Source organism: Anopheles moucheti, chromosome 2 (genome assembly GCF_943734755.1).
Source record: "Anopheles moucheti chromosome 2, idAnoMoucSN_F20_07, whole genome shotgun sequence".
Lineage (NCBI taxonomy): Eukaryota > Metazoa > Arthropoda > Insecta > Diptera > Culicidae > Anopheles > Anopheles moucheti.
Window position 1 is genome coordinate 68,042,176 of NC_069140.1, and position 19,780 is coordinate 68,061,955.

The 19,780-nt window shown below is 37.2% G+C and overlaps 3 protein-coding genes across 3 annotated transcripts in view; all 3 read right to left on the minus strand.

The window, feature by feature from the left end:
- LOC128305707 (small conductance calcium-activated potassium channel protein) overlaps positions 1-19,780 on the minus strand; it is a 99,497-nt gene that overhangs the window by 40,389 nt on the left and 39,328 nt on the right. The window lies entirely within an intron of this gene.
- Positions 7,305-7,629, minus strand: LOC128305725 (odorant receptor 67d-like). Its single transcript, XM_053043315.1, has 2 exons — positions 7,555-7,629; positions 7,305-7,493 (listed from the first exon to the last, which is right to left on the minus strand). The coding sequence occupies exons 1-2, from the start codon at positions 7,627-7,629 to the stop codon at positions 7,305-7,307; spliced, it is 264 nt and encodes an 87-aa protein (XP_052899275.1).
- LOC128305715 (uncharacterized) lies at positions 11,190-11,714 on the minus strand. The gene has a single exon (XM_053043303.1). It carries the CDS (start codon positions 11,712-11,714, stop codon positions 11,190-11,192), a length of 525 nt encoding a protein of 174 aa, XP_052899263.1.

Genomic DNA, 19,780 nt, shown 5'->3' on the forward strand with positions numbered 1-19,780 from the left:
GGTGACGACCGACACCAGTGGCAACGAGCGGCAAAAGCAATCATAGAAATAGTGGAAAAGACAAAATGCTGGTGCGCTGTGGCGGTATCATAAAGTGGCATTAGTGTGGCCAGAAAGTTCATGTTTCGATTTGTGTTCGTGTATGTGTGTGTATGTGTGAATTTTGGGTCCCGGAAAAGAGTCGGAAAAGAGAAACAGGTAACGTGAGGTTCCGATGTCTTGAAGTCTTCGGGCAAGTTTGTTTGTTTGTTTGCTTCATTGCTCGGTTGCTCGTTTGGTTGTTTGGACGGTCGTTTGGAGTGGAATGGATGTTGTACGTTTGTTTTCCTTGTTGCTTTTTTTGTAGGAGTGTGAGCGTCCGTGGACCCCATCACCAACCACCAACAGCTTGTTGTTATTGAAATGGAGCGTGCCCGACGAGACGGCGTGCACTAGAGATCGGTGGAACGGCATCTGAGGATGTTCCGTCCAGGAGAGTGGCGCATTGGAGGAGTAACAATTGTGGGTGGCTCAATCAACTACCTCCTAGACATAGCCGTACCACGCGTATCACATGATCGGATACTTGAACCCCTTGAGTGGAGGAAAATTTCATCAACCTCCCAAAAACATCGCCGAGTCGTTCGTTTCAATTATTTTCTGGCTATGTTTCTTAATTTTGTGCTTAGAATATCATATTCAAGATTGTGTGCAGCTACAAACCTTGAGAATATATGAACTTATCCATTCGTAGTTCCGCATCAACAATGGGTCGCTTACAACGGTTTACCTTTTATCATCGTCGAGCAACGGATTTAGAACTGGCAAAACAACCTCCCTTTACCAAGAAGAAACTGTATGGCACCCCAACCCATTAGAACGTTTGGATGGAGATTGGATGAGCAAAGAATGCCAATGGTTTCCTTTTTCGTGTAACATTGTAGTCCCATCGATGCGAATGGTAGCGGTTTGACTCCGTTTGACTGATTTTCGCCCAGGGGTGTTACAAATAGGCATATGTCCACTTTGTTTCATTTGCTTAGCTTTCAGTTGTTTGATTTGTTCCATTTTAAGACAACAAAACATATTGGAGTGTAAGCATTTTCATTTGCTGTTGTGCCGCAACTGTTGAAACGATTCTAGAAAATCAAATGCTTTACAATATGCTTGTATTTTTATGATATAATACATGCTTGTAAAATTGAAGTACTCAATATTAATATTATAGAGACTGAAATAATACAGTATGTTAACATATACAATTCACCCTACCACAAAAACAACTAAGTGCATGGAAAAGTACTTGAGACTCTTTCGATGCACTGCATGCACATTCACTGCTTTATTTAGCGTAGATGTATTTTGTGTTGTTGGTTTTTTTCTTTTTTCCAACGTGACTAAAATGTCGTCAGACGTAATGTCCGTGATGCGAGGTTCTATTTTATTCGATCTATTTAGTTTGCAAGTTGATCGGACATTTTTGCCTACCGCATACCTGCTTAGGAAACATGATGTTTGCTTATTATCAGTATATGGGAATTGAATACCAATTTTTTTTTATCACCAAAGTCAAAAATGAGTTCAACAGAGCTCTGCTATCAGATGTATTAGAGCAGATAACCTATAATACTAGTTAAACCAATAATAAATAAATGTTTTATTATCTATTGACATCATTGAATATAAACAGGAAAAAAAACAAATTAAGCTTTGCTCGGCTTTTAATAATTAGATATAAAATCCTGTATTCGCATGTATAAGCAACTTCTGGAAGTATTAGGCCGGTTGGTAAAGGATTTTTGTGCCCAATCAGCGAAGTGTGAAAATGAAGTATCATCACTAGAGTCAACTGCCAAGAAACTGGATAGGAAAGGAATTCCTCTCGATGAAGACTTTGTCTCGATGTTTGACCTGCGAAATAATGCTGATCATTTTTCATCGCACCTCTCCACGCGTCCAGTCGTACACTGATCTGTTTCCGTTCGGTTATGTTCGAGCCTTTGCAGATAGTAAACCTTTTCATTTTACTTCGATACATTCTTTCAATGTCACGGCGGAACGTCTCGAGCAGCTTCCAGTTGAACCGGAATTCGGAAATTAATGGGAAAAACTCCGAGGGAAGTTTTGGACGGTGCGAATAACATGGGCTGATAATCGCAATTGATTGATTCGGGGATTGTGCTGATGTTGCACGTACAATCTATCATTTTTCGATGGTTCGGTGACGGCTACCAACCCATTTCCGGTTTGACGCCAATAAAGATTTATGAACCAGGCTTGGTACACAATTGTTGTTTTTCTCGGGTTATTTACTGCTATGTTTTCATAATTGAAATGTTTGGGGTTTCCGCAATCTCTTGCTGCTAAAAAATCAGTCGCATTAATCTAATGTTTAGGTAAAATGCGCATCCGCTACCGTAGTTTTTGTTTACTTAATTCGCGATGAAATTCTCTTTTCAACATCAAATATGCAGGATGTACATACCCGTATCGAGTAATTATTGTAGACAGAAAGTTTTGCCAATTTGGCGTGTTTTTGCATAGACAGCTACATTACCTATCTTATTAAAAATCGATAATCGCTTCAATGGAGGCTTAGCTACTGAATATTACTACAGGGGGACGTATAAATGTTGCCAGATGGAGAGAGAAAGTCAAAACCTTGCGGATTATGAAAATAAGAAGCTTAATCTTCTGGTTCACTTCATTTATTTTGTAAGCTTGTAGTGTATTTGTTTCGTTTTTTATCACTCTCCTGTTCTAGAGGAGGATTGTAAACGCAGTGTTTGAATGTTTCGTTTTTAATTAGCAGAAAATGTTTCCGAACACTGTGTAATCGAACCAGTGCAATATTTTAATAATTATATTGTAACAATAATATTAGTAATTAATACCTCTTCGCACGTCATTGAATTACAAAATTGATTATTGTATAATTTGTATTGTAGTTGTTTTTATGAGGGAATACAAAAATGACTAAGGCAAAGTTGATAATTCAATAACGGCAGAAAAATCAGTAACCTTTATTCGTATGAAATACCAGATTGATGCATGAATGACTTTAAAATAAACGAGGAAAAATTAATATTGCTATTGTTATTAATATTGTATTGAGGACGAAACGAGGTATGAGATAATACGATACAGTTTTAATACCATTACAATAATACAAACATTACAAACTGTTAAGAGTCTTTGCAATGTATGCCAATGTAAACAGAGATAACCTTAACTAAGAGAGATAGAAGTAACTTTCTATCGAGTGATTCTCATGATGCTTGCTATTAGTTCTTCGGAAATCCCCGCTCCAAAAGAAGTAATCACAGAATATTTAAAAATGCCTTCCATACGTCGCATGAAAGCAAGAAAAATGTTTTCACCATTGCTCAACTTGCGTTGAGTTGACAATTATATAATACTGAGCTACCCCTGCCGCATAATATGATGCGCAAACGTAATGCCGTCGATCGTTCCTCTCCTCGTCGATCGGTAACAGAGAGAAAAATCCCTAAAAGATTAGACCTTGATCAAATGTCTTACTAAACCTCCCAAGAATGGACCATGAAATGGAAAACAACGCCCTACCTCACATAGGAGGTAGAGCGGAGTCAAACAGACTACTGGCACTATACTCAGAAAACTTCACTGATTTTTAGGCAATAACTTGCTTTCACTGGAGCTTAGAAGTTTAATTTGAACTAATGGGGAACGTTCAGCCGCGTTTGAGTCCCGCTGGTTGTATCATCGTCCTATCCTATGCGAGGCTTCGCGGTCCGTACAACGGTTGAATGAGACAAAAAGAATGGAGTGCATCACAAAGAAATTAGCATTTTATTCTCTACACCGATGGTCGATTAAGCAAAGTTCGTTCCGCCGTGAATGTGGGTCGACCTCAGACGTCGGGATGAAGACGCGGATGCTTATCCGGTAGTATGTTTAATCTAGCGGCAATTTCCCGATATTGCCCCAACGGTGGAAAGTGTTAGATAATTAAACGTAACTCCCGACGCTCATTATCCACTTACAATCCTTTTGAGATGAACGGTTTGTCGTGCATGGTGAGGGGCGTTGAAACTACAGCCAAAAATTTAAGATTAAGATAAGATAATTGTATCTCTTTTGTATTGCTTAGCAAAATCGCGATAAATTTTACGCTAGAATACATTCAAAATCTGTTGGAATAGGTACTGAAAGAGTAAAAATTGTGTGTAGAGCATAGATTTACTAAATATCTACTATCATAAAACTTTGTAATAAATAGTGTTAATTTACACAGTTTAAAGTTGTCGAATTTCGAAACTGCCTATTGATAGCAATGTTATAAAAATAATTAATTACAAGAAGTAACTTAACTGTGGTAACTTTTCGAATGTGAAAACCTTGTATATTTTTTTAATTTAAAATGATTTGAAATTTAGTTACACAAATAGTTGATCACATATTATAACACATATTTTTAACTGATATTGTTACCTGTATGAAAATGCCATAAATGGCTGCAGATTCCATCAGTTTGACCAAATTAGGCCAGTAGTACCATACAGTGTAAAATTCACTTAATAAAGAGAGAGCAGTTCCGATAAATGCGACAATGGTTAATATATTCGGTTTATAGTCAGGCTCCATTATATCCAGACCGACAAATGAAGCGAACCATCGTATAGAGTTAAGATTTTTCACGTATAAATCGTGTGACAGTTTAAACTTCATCTTACTTTGACTTGTAACCGTTGACTGAATGAGCAGTAGAACCGAGATCAAGCAACAAGTACAAGACAATTTTTTCTATCATTATTTCATATATTATGTATGCTCATTTGCGCAAAAAAAACGTGGGAGGTATGTCACTTGTGATCGATATTATCCAAGTTAATCTGTTTTACAAAACTGAGATCTGCAAAACAATTAAAGCATATGGCTATTAGCGATAGTTCAATGTCGCTGTGTAAGTGCTATTTTATGAATGGATACGCTTGCCACAGTTTGCTTGTCTTCGCCTAGACAATGAGTGAAGAGTAGGAGGCACTATTAAAACGATTTACATTGTCTGAATTTTTCATTAACGCATGCGAAACGTATGAAAAATCGACTGAGGTGATTACCATCTAATGCAGAACTCAGCACTGATGCGTATTCTTTTGATATCCTTTTTTATTCAAGATGAACGGAAAGGCCCCGTATTGCTTGTTGAGATGTTTTGAAGGACAGACAAAAAATATATGACAACGGTAAAAAGTTAATTTATGACAATCACCACAAAAGAGCAATTTTGTTACGTGGAAGTGTCAGCCGAGGCTTGTTGTATTTTACCAATAGCAATATTCCAGAACAAGACACAAAAGGTTTTGTAGAAAAAAATATTACAGATGGTTTAGGGTAAACATAGAATTCGGGTGTAATGAGCTCAGATACCATGTCCAAGGACATAAGAAATTTGATACAAAAGCTAACTCTTATAGTTTTGGGTAATATTCGCTAATTTTATATCCAGCTACCGTAAGGCCACATAAATTCTTAAAGGCTTGTTAAACATAGGATTCGGATGTAATTTAAGCGAAATCAATGTTATTTAACAGGTGGGCTGATAATTGTTTGGCCTATGACAGTAAAACACTTTTTTTTGGCCAAATTATTTTTTTGTATTCAACATACGTCCCTTCAAGGGCGATACACCGATTTTAGCGGTCTTAAAATTTTTCGATACCCTTTTTGTAGTAGTATTTGTCCTTTGCCTCAAAAAAGGCCTTTGGTTCGGCGAACACCTCTTTATCCGACGAAAATTTCTTCTCAGAGGACATCCTTTTGGGGTCTGAGAAATGGAGTTTGTCACTGGGAGCCAGATCTTTGAAATACTGTAGATGGTGAAGCATTTTGTGGCCTAATTCATGAATTTTTGCCATTGTTTTCACTGATTTGTGGCACGGTGCGTTTTCTTGACGAAACAAAACATTTTTTTCTCCCAATGTGGCCGTTTTTTGGCGATTTCGTCCTTCAAACACTCCAATAATTTGATTTAGTAGTCGCTGTTAATGGTCTTTCCTTTCTCAAGATAATCGATGAAGATTATTCCTTGCGAATCCCAAAAATATTGACGCCATAACCTTGCCAGCTGATTGTTGCGTTTTCCCCGCTTTGGAGCAGGTTCATCGCGTCCAGTTCACTCGGATGACTGTCTATTGGACTTTGGAGTGAAGTGGAGAAGCCAAGACTCATCCACAGTAACATACTGACGCAAAAACTCGGATTTATTTCGCTCAAACAGCTTCAAACTCTGCTCCGAATCATCAACTTGTTGTTGTTTTTGGTCAAATGTGAGCTCGCGCGGCAGCCATTTTGCACAGAGCTATCGCATATCCAAATACTCGTGAACGATATGTCCAATACGTTCCTTAGACATCTTTAGGGTGTCAGCTATCTCGATCAGCTTCACATTATGGGTGTTCTTAATAATTTTGTGATTTTTTTTAATGTTTTCGTCAGTAACCACCTCTTTTGGGCGTCCACTGTGTTCACCACCTTCAGTGCTCATTTTACCACTTTTAAATTTAGCATACCAATATCTGATGGTTGATTTTGGTAGAGCAGTGTCCAAAGACTCTTCATCATGCCAATTTTTGGCTTTAACTATATGTTTCCCCTTCAAAAACTAATATTTTATCATCACGCGAAATTCCTTCTTTTCGATGATTACTCAAAGCTCAAAAGTTGCGTCACACAAAATGCTCTAGCTCATTAGGTTGTGGCCCCAGTGCTGTCAAATTTGGACAGAATTTGTTTGAAGGTTGGTACAAACGAAATATGATATGGATAAAAATCTTCTAGCGCGATAAATGCGTTAGGCCAAACAATTATCAGCCCACCTGTTAATTGTTTTATTTGTAATTGCGTTCAAGTTCAGACCATGTGTTAAAGGCATACTTTCGCTTTAACATAGCAAATGTATAGTGTAGAAGTATTAAAAAATAACTAAGAAACATTCAGATGTCATAAAGAGTTTATGTTCTTTGATAAAAGAAGACTTCAGTTCGAAACTGAGCGCTATGAGAATGCATTGTTATTTTATTTATTTTTGAAGCTGAGGTGAAGCTGTAATGTTTCAAACTATTACAACGTAATTTGCGTAAATGAATATTTGGAACTTTTTAGAAATTGCTGCGTGAATACTACAACTTATTAGTAATTTGTTTTCAATCGTATTGACCGTACAATGAAGTTACAACGATTCAATGATCTTATTCAAAAAAGCTCATCAACATCATAGCAAAAGCATAGATCTTTTGCACGATCTGCAAAATTAGAAATTTTTGAAGATAAGAAATAACCATTTAATTTAAACACATACCAGTCGTTACACTTACAGCTATAAACAGGACGACATTTAACGGGGCCATACTAGCAACAGTCATTTCGATAGCATGTTGACTTTTGTGAAACATTATCATAAAGTCCTTCTTTTCTATGCGATCCATCAGATACCACAACGAGTTGTAGAATGCTTGTTCAATTTCCTCGTTCTATAAACAGGAAGTGTATAATTAAAGAAAGGTATTTCTTACACATGAGCTTCATCTAAACCTTGACGCTGAGAATGGTTCCGAGTAGACAGAGCTCAAACAGTTGTATTACAACAGCGATCGCTAGCGCGTACATGGTAAAGCTATTGCTCACATAGCAACCAAATAAAGCACCGGTTAGGTTGAAAACGATCGATGCTACCTGGACCCAGTTGTTAAGATAGTAACGCTTCTCAAGATCATTTTCGTACCTGAAATATCGGAGAGAGTATGCGCATAGTATGAAAAAGAATAAACGCAGCTGTAAACTTTGAAAAGCATAATCACTCTAAAACGCGTTGATGAAGCAGCAATATCTCACGCAGTTTCGATTTGACCGCAGTTCGATCATCAGAGTTCTCTGCGTCCAGCAGGGTGTCGTTCATTTCATCAATTTTATTCTTTAGGACATCAGCATATCCAGCCATACTGGTGACAAACAGAATTAAAACACTTTCTGCAGCTAGGAATCCGGCAATTCCTACTACCATGAGATAGTACTGTATGGCAATATTAAGCAGAAAATGTGATGTGATTTCCGGGTCGGTAAAGACAATGACAATGGCATATGGCAGCACTTTTTCGCCTTTGAGGATATATTGTACAATCGGAGCTACAGCCAGAATTAAGCCAGATGCAACGAATTGTATCGTGATCAGCTTTGTTACCATACAAATCCGTTCCATGAGTAAGAGAAGCGTTGCATTATTCTGTTCATGATGCCGATGTTCGTAGTGAAATCTATCCAAGCGATTGTACATGGCTTCAAAGAACTTACGATAGCGTAGAGCTGTGTAAAATTTAGTTACACCCTAGTATGAGGAAGTCAATTATTAAACAAGTAGTTGATCACATATTTTAACATATTTTTTAAACTTCTTCTGTTACCTGTATGAAAATGCCATAAATGGCTGCAGATTCCATCAGTTTGACCAAATTAGGCCAGTAGTACCATACGGTGTAAAATTCACTTAATAAAGAGAGAGCAGTTCCGATAAATGCGACAATGGTTAATATATTCGGTTTATAGTCAGGCTCCATTATATCCAGACCGACAAATGAAGCGAACCATCGTATAGAGTTAAGATTTTTCACGTATAAATCGTGTGACAGTTTAAACTTCATCTTACTTTGACTTGTAACCGTTGACTGAAATGAGCAGTAGAACAAAGATCAAGCAACAAGTACAAGATATGTTTTTCTATCGTTATTTCATATATTATGTATGCTCATTTGCGCAAAAAAAACGTGGGAGGTATGTCACTTGTGATCATTTTACAATCACTTGTGATTCAAGTTAGTACACTGTTGTCTACGTTGAACAAAAAATTTTAGCTTTTGACTCAACGCCATTTGATTTATGGCGTTTCAAAATGTAATTAGCTTTGTTGCACAGTACAGTAACGGTTCGCACTTTAATAACTTTTTAATGATAGGATTTTGGACCGGTCCTGTCGTGTGAAGATCGGTGCCGTTACCAAAACACTATCGAGCTGCTTCGTTATGGTTGTTAAGTAAGGAAAATATGTCAAATTTTATGTCAAACATAACCTAGTACGCTGTTCCACGTGGAAGATGTAAGTAGTAATATGCTGGGTTAGTCCTCTATGGCCTATAATTAAACAAATTAGACTTACTCTCATAAATAATAAATAACTATTGCAGTTTGCTGCATATCATTTCTTCAAGTTTGATTGCATTAATAGAAACTCTCCGAAATATTCATTGGCTTTTCGTTTACATAATGAAACTTATTGAATTACCATGCATTAATTTGGACAATTTACATTCAAACTTATTGGAGTCATTGCAATGTGCTTACACGTGTCAATTGCTAACATTACGGGATAAGTAGTTGCAAGGAAAATGTTATTCGTAACTTTACGAAAAATTTAGATACTGTGCAAATACACACCGCAGGAGGGCCATCCGTGACTCGGAGGTAGAAAATTTGGTGAAAACCATCTTCTATACGTTAATAAAGCGCTGATGACATACACATCATTTGTAGAACTTATATAGTTCCAGTACTCACATACGCTTCAGAGACACGAACTTTATCTAAAATTAACCAATGATTAGAAGGATTTTTGGCTACGTATATGTAAAACGACAATGGAGTAGCCACTATAATGACGAACTCTATGAGCTATACGATGAGCTTACTGTCGTACAGCGGATAAGACTCGCCAGGCTCAGGAGAGTTGGTCACGTCATGAGAAAGACACCGGCCCTAAATTGACCTAAATAAGGTGAAATATAGGTGAACTTTTGGACGACTGTGACTAAAGTGCGGTCACCTATCTGTTCGTGTAAAATATCAGCTCTATTGGGTCATAAGCCAATACCGAATACACCATTCTATAGTTCTATAGCCAACTGGTCATTCTATAGTCAGAGTAGATTTTCTCCACACAAGTCACCGGTCTCGACAGTCGAAGTTGAGATTATGTAGAATTGAGAATTATCTATATTGTCCTAATGTTCACAAATTATTTTAAGATATGGGCTTTGTCAATGGACTGACCATTGAACATAGTCGTGTTCGAAAGTGTAATGTTCAGAAAAAATGGAAAAAATAATTTTTGCCATGGGCTTAATACCATATAACAAATTAGACTAGACAGACTTCGGTGACCTTGAAAAGAGATTAGAATGAGAAGGGAATACGACAAAGAAGGTAAGATGACGCTTACAGATTTTTTACGCGGTAGGCATGGTAGCTCCAAATTAAGGTAGAGTGAGAACATTGACGTGTCTGCCAGAAGTACCGTGATAAAGGATTAGCAGATAACGCCACTTGACCGTGAATAGATTAGTCTACTTCTGCTGCAGGTTAAGACCACCAATCAGTTTTTGAGCCAGATAAAGGAAGTAAGAATGCATTTTTTCTTTATTATCTTAACTAAACTAAAGCATGTTTTCTCTAAGGAAATAAAATGCTAAATTAAAACAATTCTTCTGTGTAGTTGTAATTATGTCGCAGTTTCATAATATAGATCTAATGAAATTGATTTTATGTACATAATTACGTACAGTTGTAGGGTATGAATTTAGTTAAAAAGGCTCATCAACATCATAGCAAAAGCGTAAATTGTTCGCATTATCTGAGGAAATAGAAATATTTTAACATATTAGAATGATATTCGATTGTATTTACACCCAGTAGTAAACTTACAGCAATGAAAAGCACAATATTTAACGGGGCCATACTAGCAACAGTCATTTCGATAGCATGTTGACTTTTGTGAAACATTATCATAAAGTCCTTCTTTTCTATGCGATCCATCAGATACCACAACGAGTTGTAGAATGCTTGTTCAATTTCCTCGTTCTACAAACAACAAGTGTATAATTAAAGAAAGGTATTTCTTACACAAGAGCTGCATCTTAACCTTGACGCTGAGAATGGTTCCGAGTAGACAGAGCTCAAACAGTTGAATTACAACAGCGATCGCTAGCGCGTACATGGTAAAGCTATTGCTTACAAAGCAACCAAATAAAGCACCAGTTAGGTTGAAAACGATCGATGCTACATGGACCCAGTTGTTAAGATAGTAACACTTCTCAAGATTATTTTCGTACCTGAAATATCGGAGAGAGTATGCGTATAGCATAAAAAATGATAAACTCAGCTGTAAACTTTGAAAAGCATAATCACTTTAAAACTCGTTGATGAAGCAGCAATATCTCACGCAGTTTCGATTTGACCGCAGTTCGATCATCAGAGTTCTCTGCGTCCAGCAGGGTGTCGTTCATTTCATCAATTTTATTCTTTAGGACATCAGCATATCCAGCCATACTGGTGACAAACAGTATTAAAACACTTTCTGCAGCTAGGAATCCGGCAATTCCTACTACCATGAGATAGTACTGTATGGCAATATTAAGCAGAAAATGTGATGTGATTTCCGGGTCGGTAAAGACAATGACAATGGCATATGGCAGCACTTTTTCGCCTTTGAGGATATATTGTACAATCGGAGCTACTGCAAGCACGAAGACAGGTAGGATAATCTGTATCGTGATCAGCTTTGTCACCATACAAATCCGTTCCATGAGTAAGAGAAGCGATGCATTATTCTGTTCATGATGCCGATGTTCGTAGTGAAATCTATCCAAGCGATTGCACGCAGTTTCAAGGAACTTGCGATAGCGTAAAAATGTGTAAAATTTAGCCATGCCCTGCTGAAAGGGAAGTTGTACAGAAAATGTTTTATCTAATCTCTTGTAGTATTATTTTGTTACCTGAATGAAAACGCCATAAATGGCTGCAGATTCCATCAGCTGGACTATATCAAACCAGTAGTACCATACGGTGTAAAATTCACTAAGCAAAGAGAGCAACAGCAAGGAAAATGCCAACAAAGTGAGTTTATTCGGTTTAAAGTTAGGCTCCATTATATCCAGACCGACGAATGAAGCGAACCATCGTATAGAGTTAAGATTTTTCACGTATAAATCGTGTGACAGTTTAAACTTCATCTTACTTTGACTTGTAATCGTTGACTGAAATGGTTGCCTGAAACGGTTTAGGTATTTTGGTTTAGCTGAGTAATTTTTTGCTTATAATTTTTTAATCGATAAATTCGTGAGAAATAAAGCACGTGGAAGCGGTCTTACTCAATATTAGCATTTATAAAAAGTTGTCATATTTTTTGTGGCATTGTTTGATTCATTATTTCTGCTTTATTTCTTTTCTTTTCTAGAATCATGTTTCTCTTTCCATGCGTTAGTTTTTATATAATTTTAGCAAGTATTAAAAGGCCTGACATTTATTCAATGTTCATGTTTTTTTGTGAATGTAACACTGAGCTACAATTTAACACGGTATGTCATTGAGCTACAATGTTACACGGCATGTCTTGTCATTGTCATAGTTGAATTGATTTTTTGTCTGTTTAATTTTTGCTTCTGTTTTTCCTGCATGTTATGTATGTATGTGAGACATTCATAATTATTAATACATATAAATGTATTTGCTACTCATCCGAGCATTGATTTAGTTTAGCACTTACTAACCCATTGCCGGTTAATTCGTCGTAGGTGTTCCGTATGAATAATAAAACGGCAGCATTAATTAGAACGATGGGAAGTTCAAGTTGTATTACACATGTGGTAGACCCCATCAGCCGAGGGACTTGACTGGATGTTAACGTTCAACATAATTCATGACAATTAGTCGGATAGCACTTACGTTAATTATTCTAGATGGTTAGGTGTAATGGTGAGACATTTGGTGATAAAATGTTAATTGGCTAGAAATAAGGAAGTAGTTGTAGTGATCATCTTAAGCAATTTTTTATTTACCATGAAACCGCAGGATCTAGTTGTTGAAAATCGATTATTATTCCGAATTAGCGAAATGAGCGCCCGTGTATTAAATAATATAAAATGATCGAACGCTAAAATTCTATTCCATAGCTGATACATTGGTTATATCATAATATATATATATATAGTGTTTTTTTATGATGTTACACTTCAATTTGGCTATGTAAAAGTTGATTTTTAAAAGGGTACAGCTTTTACTCAAGAGAGATAAAATGCATTTATAATTTATAATTCATACTGTTTCAAACTTCGGAAGCGCAATAATTCGTTACCGATTGACATTGACAATGAATGTAAGCTGGATCGATCTGGGCTAGACATCAAAAGGTATCAAGACCGAGAATCTTGACCCTAGCCTTTAAATACCAACAAGTAGATAGATAACAAGGAACTTGAATGAAAGTCCCTAAAATTGGATAATTTTTAGAAATACATCACGAAACGGAAATCTTAGTTCATCTTATTATCCCTAAGTATGTTATGTAGCAAAAAGTTGAACCTCCTCCCCCTATGTAACAAATTCTGGTTCATAAAACAATTATGCAATCAGTCGTCTCACTGATGCGGTTTGAACTATGAAACTTAATTCTGTACCTTAATAGTGCCACAGTAGCATAATTAGTACATCCATTCGACGGACGCTGGGGTTGAATCAGCAAACAGCAAATATTGTTTAATTTTCATAAGACAAAAAATCAGGAAAATATCGTTTTTTTAAAGCTAGCAATGTCACTACCTTGCGCAATGCTATCGTCGTTGTAGAAAATGTACGCTCGTCGCTGGCAGCATAACACCGGAAAGAGAAGCGCAAAATTTCTATTTGCAATCAAAACCACAAGTTCCGAGTATCGAAACGAGATTTATCGTGTGTTCTGTGTTCTGATATGTTCTGTATTGAACGAGTGATACAATCATTGCTTTTGAATGATTTACTTTAATCTTCAGCGTTAACTCGCGACAATATTAAGCTATTGTTAATTGATTTTTTTAGTAAAGATATTTCGAAGCTATAAAAAGGTTATGACATGTTTTAGCAGAAAGTGGTTGAAAGTGAGGCTTACATTTTTTATTTTTCTTGTGTTGACAATTTAGAGAAGTCATTTGTCATTTATCATACATTTGTCTGCCCTTACATATAAAGCTGTGTTTGAAATGGATAGCAAAAGCGTTGTACCGATCATTCTATTCTGTGATCTACTATCAAGAGGTGCTCGAACACATACAGCGAATGGTTTTGCAAAATTCCAAAATTGAGGATTATCAAAGAGGAAATAATAGATGGTGCTTGTTCAGTGTCTAGTGAACTAGTTAAGAAGAATGTGTGGATGATTGGTTGTTGAATGGAAGATTGGTTGACGCGAATCTGATTAAAACCACGGATTACTTGACCACGGAGGCTACGACATCTTTGTATGGAGAAATCGCTGAAAAGTTTCTCAATCAAGATGTATTTGCTACCGCAGTTACGTAGCAAAATGGTCCAGAACAAAGCCTTTCATTCAATAGCAGCGTTTCAATCTATCTGAGCTTTATTCTATCACAAGCTACGAATCTCTTTTGTTAGGAGCAGCGAATTGCTTCTAGTGTGACTGCTAGTTTTTTTTTAATATGCGCTTTTATCTTTCAAGGTTGTCTTAACATTTCAACCGACTGCAGCGTCGAGTTTGATGTACTTGTTCGACTAGTCCTCCGGTGTTTCGAACATGTACTATGTTCAATATTTTGCCACTGTCTATTTCACAGATTTCACAGAAAGCTTTTTTGACTCATGTCATGAATTTGAGAAATCATGGTAATTGTACCACAAGAGAGGCGTAATGAAAAATATCTTAAATAAAGAGAGTACGGTGGTTGAACAACTTTTAAGTTTCTGTAAGGATGAATATGATTTTTAAAGTATCTGCAACTAATAGTAAAACGATTCAAGAGATCTCAATTTCAGCAGGGACAATATTGTATTCTTTGCATGTTTAAAAGGTAAAGCGTTTCTAACCACACCATCAAATAGAACCGTGAGAAGGAAGCAAGAAACAAAACTGTACGAGTTGTTGCTGAGGTTCGAAATTCATGGTTATTGATGAACCCCGAAAGGAAATGGGTCGTTTGAGAATGAAACCTTCTTAGCAGGCTGATGTAAATCGATTGCTGCCATGCAATTTCCTTCCAAGGGTCAGTCAAATGGGAACACTACGTACGTGCATATGTAACCAAATATTGAATTTTCTTGGAAAAGTTTTCTTACACGCAGCTCTTTGTTATGTTTTTTTCTGATATCAGGTCATGGGAATGGCAAAATATTTGCACGTATTCTATGATTCTATGATATGTTTACTGAAATGTTCGATCGATTGAGATCCATCGTTCTTATCGATTTTTTCAATAATATACTAAAATAGTTCTGGACAAGGCTTCAAGGCTTTCGTAGAATCGAGTTGTTTCTCACGATTTTATCATTATTGCGTCTTCAATGATATTTCGATACTATTCTTTTCAATTTGCTTTTTAACTACATATAGTCTCGTTTCTAAGCTTTGCAAATAGCTACACAATTATGTAATTTCTTTGTTTTAGAATACGTTTTTTTGGAATGAAGGTTTCTAAGGCATTATCGATTCCCCTGAACAACCTCACAAACAGATGGTTAGCCACAAGTGCCTCTTATCGCCTCGTAGCAATATGCTCGGCTGTTCATCGGCCGGCTTCAGAAGTTTAGCAGTTGTTCATAGTTTCCAAATTCACAGAAAGTGCCACGAAATTGAACGACTGTTTCAAAATTTATCTCTAGCCAGTGAAAGAATATTTTTGCTTCCTTTTGGCTACTAACAACAATTCAACGCCACACGCCCATCGATAACGCTTTCAAACGATTTCACTGCGAACGAATCGTGTAAACCTGACGGACGTACCGGAATGAAATTCATTTGTGGAAAGGGCAAGGGCAAGGGCAACAAAGATCTAGAATAGGGCCCGCCACTGGTCGCTCGTTTGGGATAGAGTTCTCTTTTTACATCCCTCTGGAGAATGGGGCTGATAAGTTTTATTCTATCCCATTGGCCCATCGTGCGCGTTTGTTCGTAGCGATGGACCGTTGGGCAAGTGCTGGGGTTCAGCAACAGCAGCACCAGCAGCATAGCAGTAAAAGGATGATTCGAGATGAGAAGAAGGATAACGGGAGGGCTAACGCGACACCTACCGTTGTCCTGATGGTGATGACAGGCAATCGGCAGGCGGAAGGATGCGAAGCGGACGGGTCAACTTAAAAGGACGGCCAGTAAAATGTGGAATCTCGTTATCATTCATTACAACGTCCCGTCAGCTTCGTTCTTGTGCAGCTCTTAAGATGTCCTTTTTTGTGCGCCGACAGCCGGTATGTAGTGGTATGTTAGAACGCTGCTGTATTCGTCGAATTCTTTACCCCGCCTTTTATTTCTTTGCCGAAGAAAATATTTTTTTCCTACACTTGCTTTTGATTCTTATTCACTTGCCACGCTAAAAAGCACTTTGGTAAATTTGAAATTGTGTTTTTTTCCCTCTCAATTTTACATCAGTTGTTTAGTTTTAGCGGTTTGTATGTGGAATTTCTGCAACGATGTACAGGTTCTGCGGGACCTTGGTGAGGGTTATAAAAAGGCACGAGTTTTAATGGCGCAAATGGCTACAAAAGCATTTCGTTGTTTTTTGTAGCAACGATTGAATCTGGCGGGAAAAGTTCAATTTTTGATGAGCGATTTTTTTCCCTTTACCACGTGTGCTTTGGTGCGGAAGCCCATTCAGAGTATTCAATTCACTGTGCTAGTTGTTTTCATTGGATTGTATGTTTGCTACAACGATGTACTAACTTGATACTTAGTATTAATAATTATAATATTATTAGCCTTTTAAAGGAATTTTGTATCACGTACCATTCTTCAAAACAGAACCTGATAACAAAATAAGAATTATTTCGCAGCTTCAATAATAGCGGAAGACTTTTTTTGTGCGGCCGTCGATACAAATAATCAAACAATTTCATGATATTTCAACAAAGACGGGTTTGCTTAAATGAGTTAATAATACAATAGTATTTGGTTAATTTATAGTACTTATTCAACTATTCAGTCGAACAGTAAATAAAAGAAGACAGTATTAAAATTTTATAGAATTAATAGAATTAATTATCCTTATGTCCACATTTTTTAGTTTGCTTTAATCGCTCAAACATCATGAAACGCTCAAACGCTTCATGAAGTTTAATTATTTTTTATTCATATTTGTTTTCCTTACTCTTTTATTGTGGCAGTAGTGTAGGGTACATGTATTAAGTAAAACTTCTTCCCAGCGTTATCTGCTTTCACACGCAATGTTACTGGTATTACAATGTTTTTTTATGTTGAAAAGTTTCCTGTGGGATGAAAATAAAAATTACTTTCCAACCAACAATGGTGACTACCTCCTTGTTTTTACCAACCACCCAAAGTTATAAAGGCGTAACGAGTAACGGGCTCTGTTGTCAACACTGCGGTACGGGTTTTAAGTACATAAATTAAATTTACGACTCTCGGGATACCGGCGGGCCGGTCTTCCTTATCTACCACATATAATGGTTGAATGCAAAGTAATGAACATCGCCCTGCGGTCGGAGGACTTTTGCCGTGGGTCAGCCTTAAGTGGACCGGATTTATGGAGGATCAATTGCGTGGTGAAATATGGTTACACGGTGTCAACAGCCTAGTAGTGGGCTGAAATGGCGATTCCTTCCCTAGATGACATATGCTAGAAGTGTTGCTGTTAGTGAATATTTTGCAAACAAAAATGATGCATTGTGCATCGGCAAACTTATTGGACGCTTTCATAGTTTCAGACAGAATGTGGAAAAAAACTAGTAATAAAAACTAGTAAAGTTTGAAATTCTACTTTCTTTGCATCCTCTCCCTCTTTCTCTTTATTTCTCTCTCTCTCTCTCTCTCTCTCTCTCTCTCTCTTTATCTCTCTCCTTTTCTCTCTCTCTCTCTCTTTATCTCTTTTTTTCTTTCTCTCTCTCTCTCTCTAACTTCTTGGCGTAACGACCAAATAGGTCATGCCTGCCGTTTCTGACTTACTAAACTTATTTGGATGCTCGGATGGGATTTTGGTCCGGTCCGTTTGTGTGATATCGACGACGCTACCATCATGCTACCATCATGCCACCGGGCCGCCCTAATCCTAACGTTGTTGAAATTTTAATGCGGGTCAAGTGTGTGTTAATCTTGTTTGGTCATATGTTGTTAAGCGTTTTGATTTAATTAGACAGCGGGCGGAAAATACGGTTCGTTGCTTTCTGGAAGGGATATCAACTATCAAAGGCGCCTCGTGAATGGTATTGTTTATCTTTAGTCTTCACGGTTTCAAAAACTGCTGACTCGAAGTAAAAAAAAACGGCAATGCTACCACTTTTGCTTTTAGCAATATGGGAAACACTTTGCATTTAATTAGAAAGTTACCCGAAAGTTTCCTGAAGTGTCAGAATATATGAATGCTACGTAGCTCACCATTTCTATGTGTTTCCCTTCGCATACTAACGGTGTGTGCTGTGTACAAAGGGAGACGAATTTAATAAACCATTTATCAAAGCATTCTTCATGCTGATGTTTATTATTAAAATCAGTTGGCATCTTCAACATGGCAGAACAGCCGAACTTTGCCGAAAATGGTTTGCAACCCACATAGCGCTACTCGTCGCCTCGGTTTGTTTGAAGCCCTTCCTTGCAAGGATGCTCGTGTGATACAGCCGGACGAGTATCACAGTGTGAAGGTGATACTCGTGTATGGGGCGTTAGGATAGTTTCCGGTCTCTATTAAGTCACTCAACCGAGCGAAAAATGTTGCACCATGGTGTTAGCTGAAATATCATCAGTGGAAAGTTTGCTCACGAAAATAGTTTCGCTTGTGGATTGATTTCACAGCATGGATCATGCCTGCAGTCGGCGATAGGGTTTCGCAAATGTTTTGAAGAGCTGCGGAAGCGATCCAAGAGGTTTGTGTGCATGCATCCACTATGATTTCAAAATGTACCTAAAATATCGGTAACGTAAAGTGTTGTTTGCGGATGCCTGCATCGTTCATTTTTTGGTCTATTCTTTCTACCATGTTATGTAATATGATGTTCATATTATCAAATCGTTATAAAATAATGTTGCATTTACACCTAGATGTTATCAGTTTTTCTATTCTCCACCAACAATGATTTCTTGTTGAGTTTTTAAAAGATTAATATAGTTTATGAAAACCGTCTCATTAGAATAAAAATGGAAATAGTTTAGTAAATAATCATTTAGTTTAATTTAAAGAACAGTTTGGTATTGTTAATATATTGCAACATATAGAACAAAATCTTAATGAAAACAGATCACGATAATCACGATTCTGTGGTTCATCCCAATTCTATCACCAATTAGACACATTATCCATCCACGTTTTTAACCGCTTTCGATTAAATGTACTTAAAAAAAATCATACTTTGTCGACTGTTTTCTAGACAATGTCAGCGCGATTAACCGCTAAATCAACGTTCAATGGCGTAAATACTCAGGAAAGCACGAGTGGAATCGGGTATTATGATTTTTTTCCCCCGTTGGTTTCAGTTCGATCAAACCCATTAATCATACCGTCTAGGCGTTGGTCAATCAATCATAATTTCTCCAACGATTGAAGCACCTCTGTCCGAGTTGAATGGCGCTGACCGCTGGCCACTAGGGTGATGTTGTGAGTAAAAGAACTTTCGCTCAAACTGACATTGAGTGACAAGTGAACGGATTAAAAAATGTTATGCAGGGAGAAACGATCACCGTTAGCCGAATCACCGAATGGACGAAAGAAGGAAACATTTGGAGTCACATTATATTCGGTCACGATAACACGCTGATAGTTGCAAGTGGAAGTGGAAATTTTTTATAGAA

Excerpts from the sequence above, each read along its gene's own strand:
- LOC128305725 (XM_053043315.1), bottom strand. The coding sequence starts at position 7,629 with ATGTACGCGCTAGCGATCGCTGTTGTAATACAACTGTTTGAGCTCTGT. Across the intron at positions 7,494-7,554 it reads GAACCATTCTCAGCGTCAAG|AACGAGGAAATTGAACAAGC; the intron begins GTTTAGATGAAG and ends TCCTGTTTATAG.
- LOC128305715 (XM_053043303.1), bottom strand. The coding sequence starts at position 11,714 with ATGGCTAAATTTTACACATTTTTACGCTATCGCAAGTTCCTTGAAACT.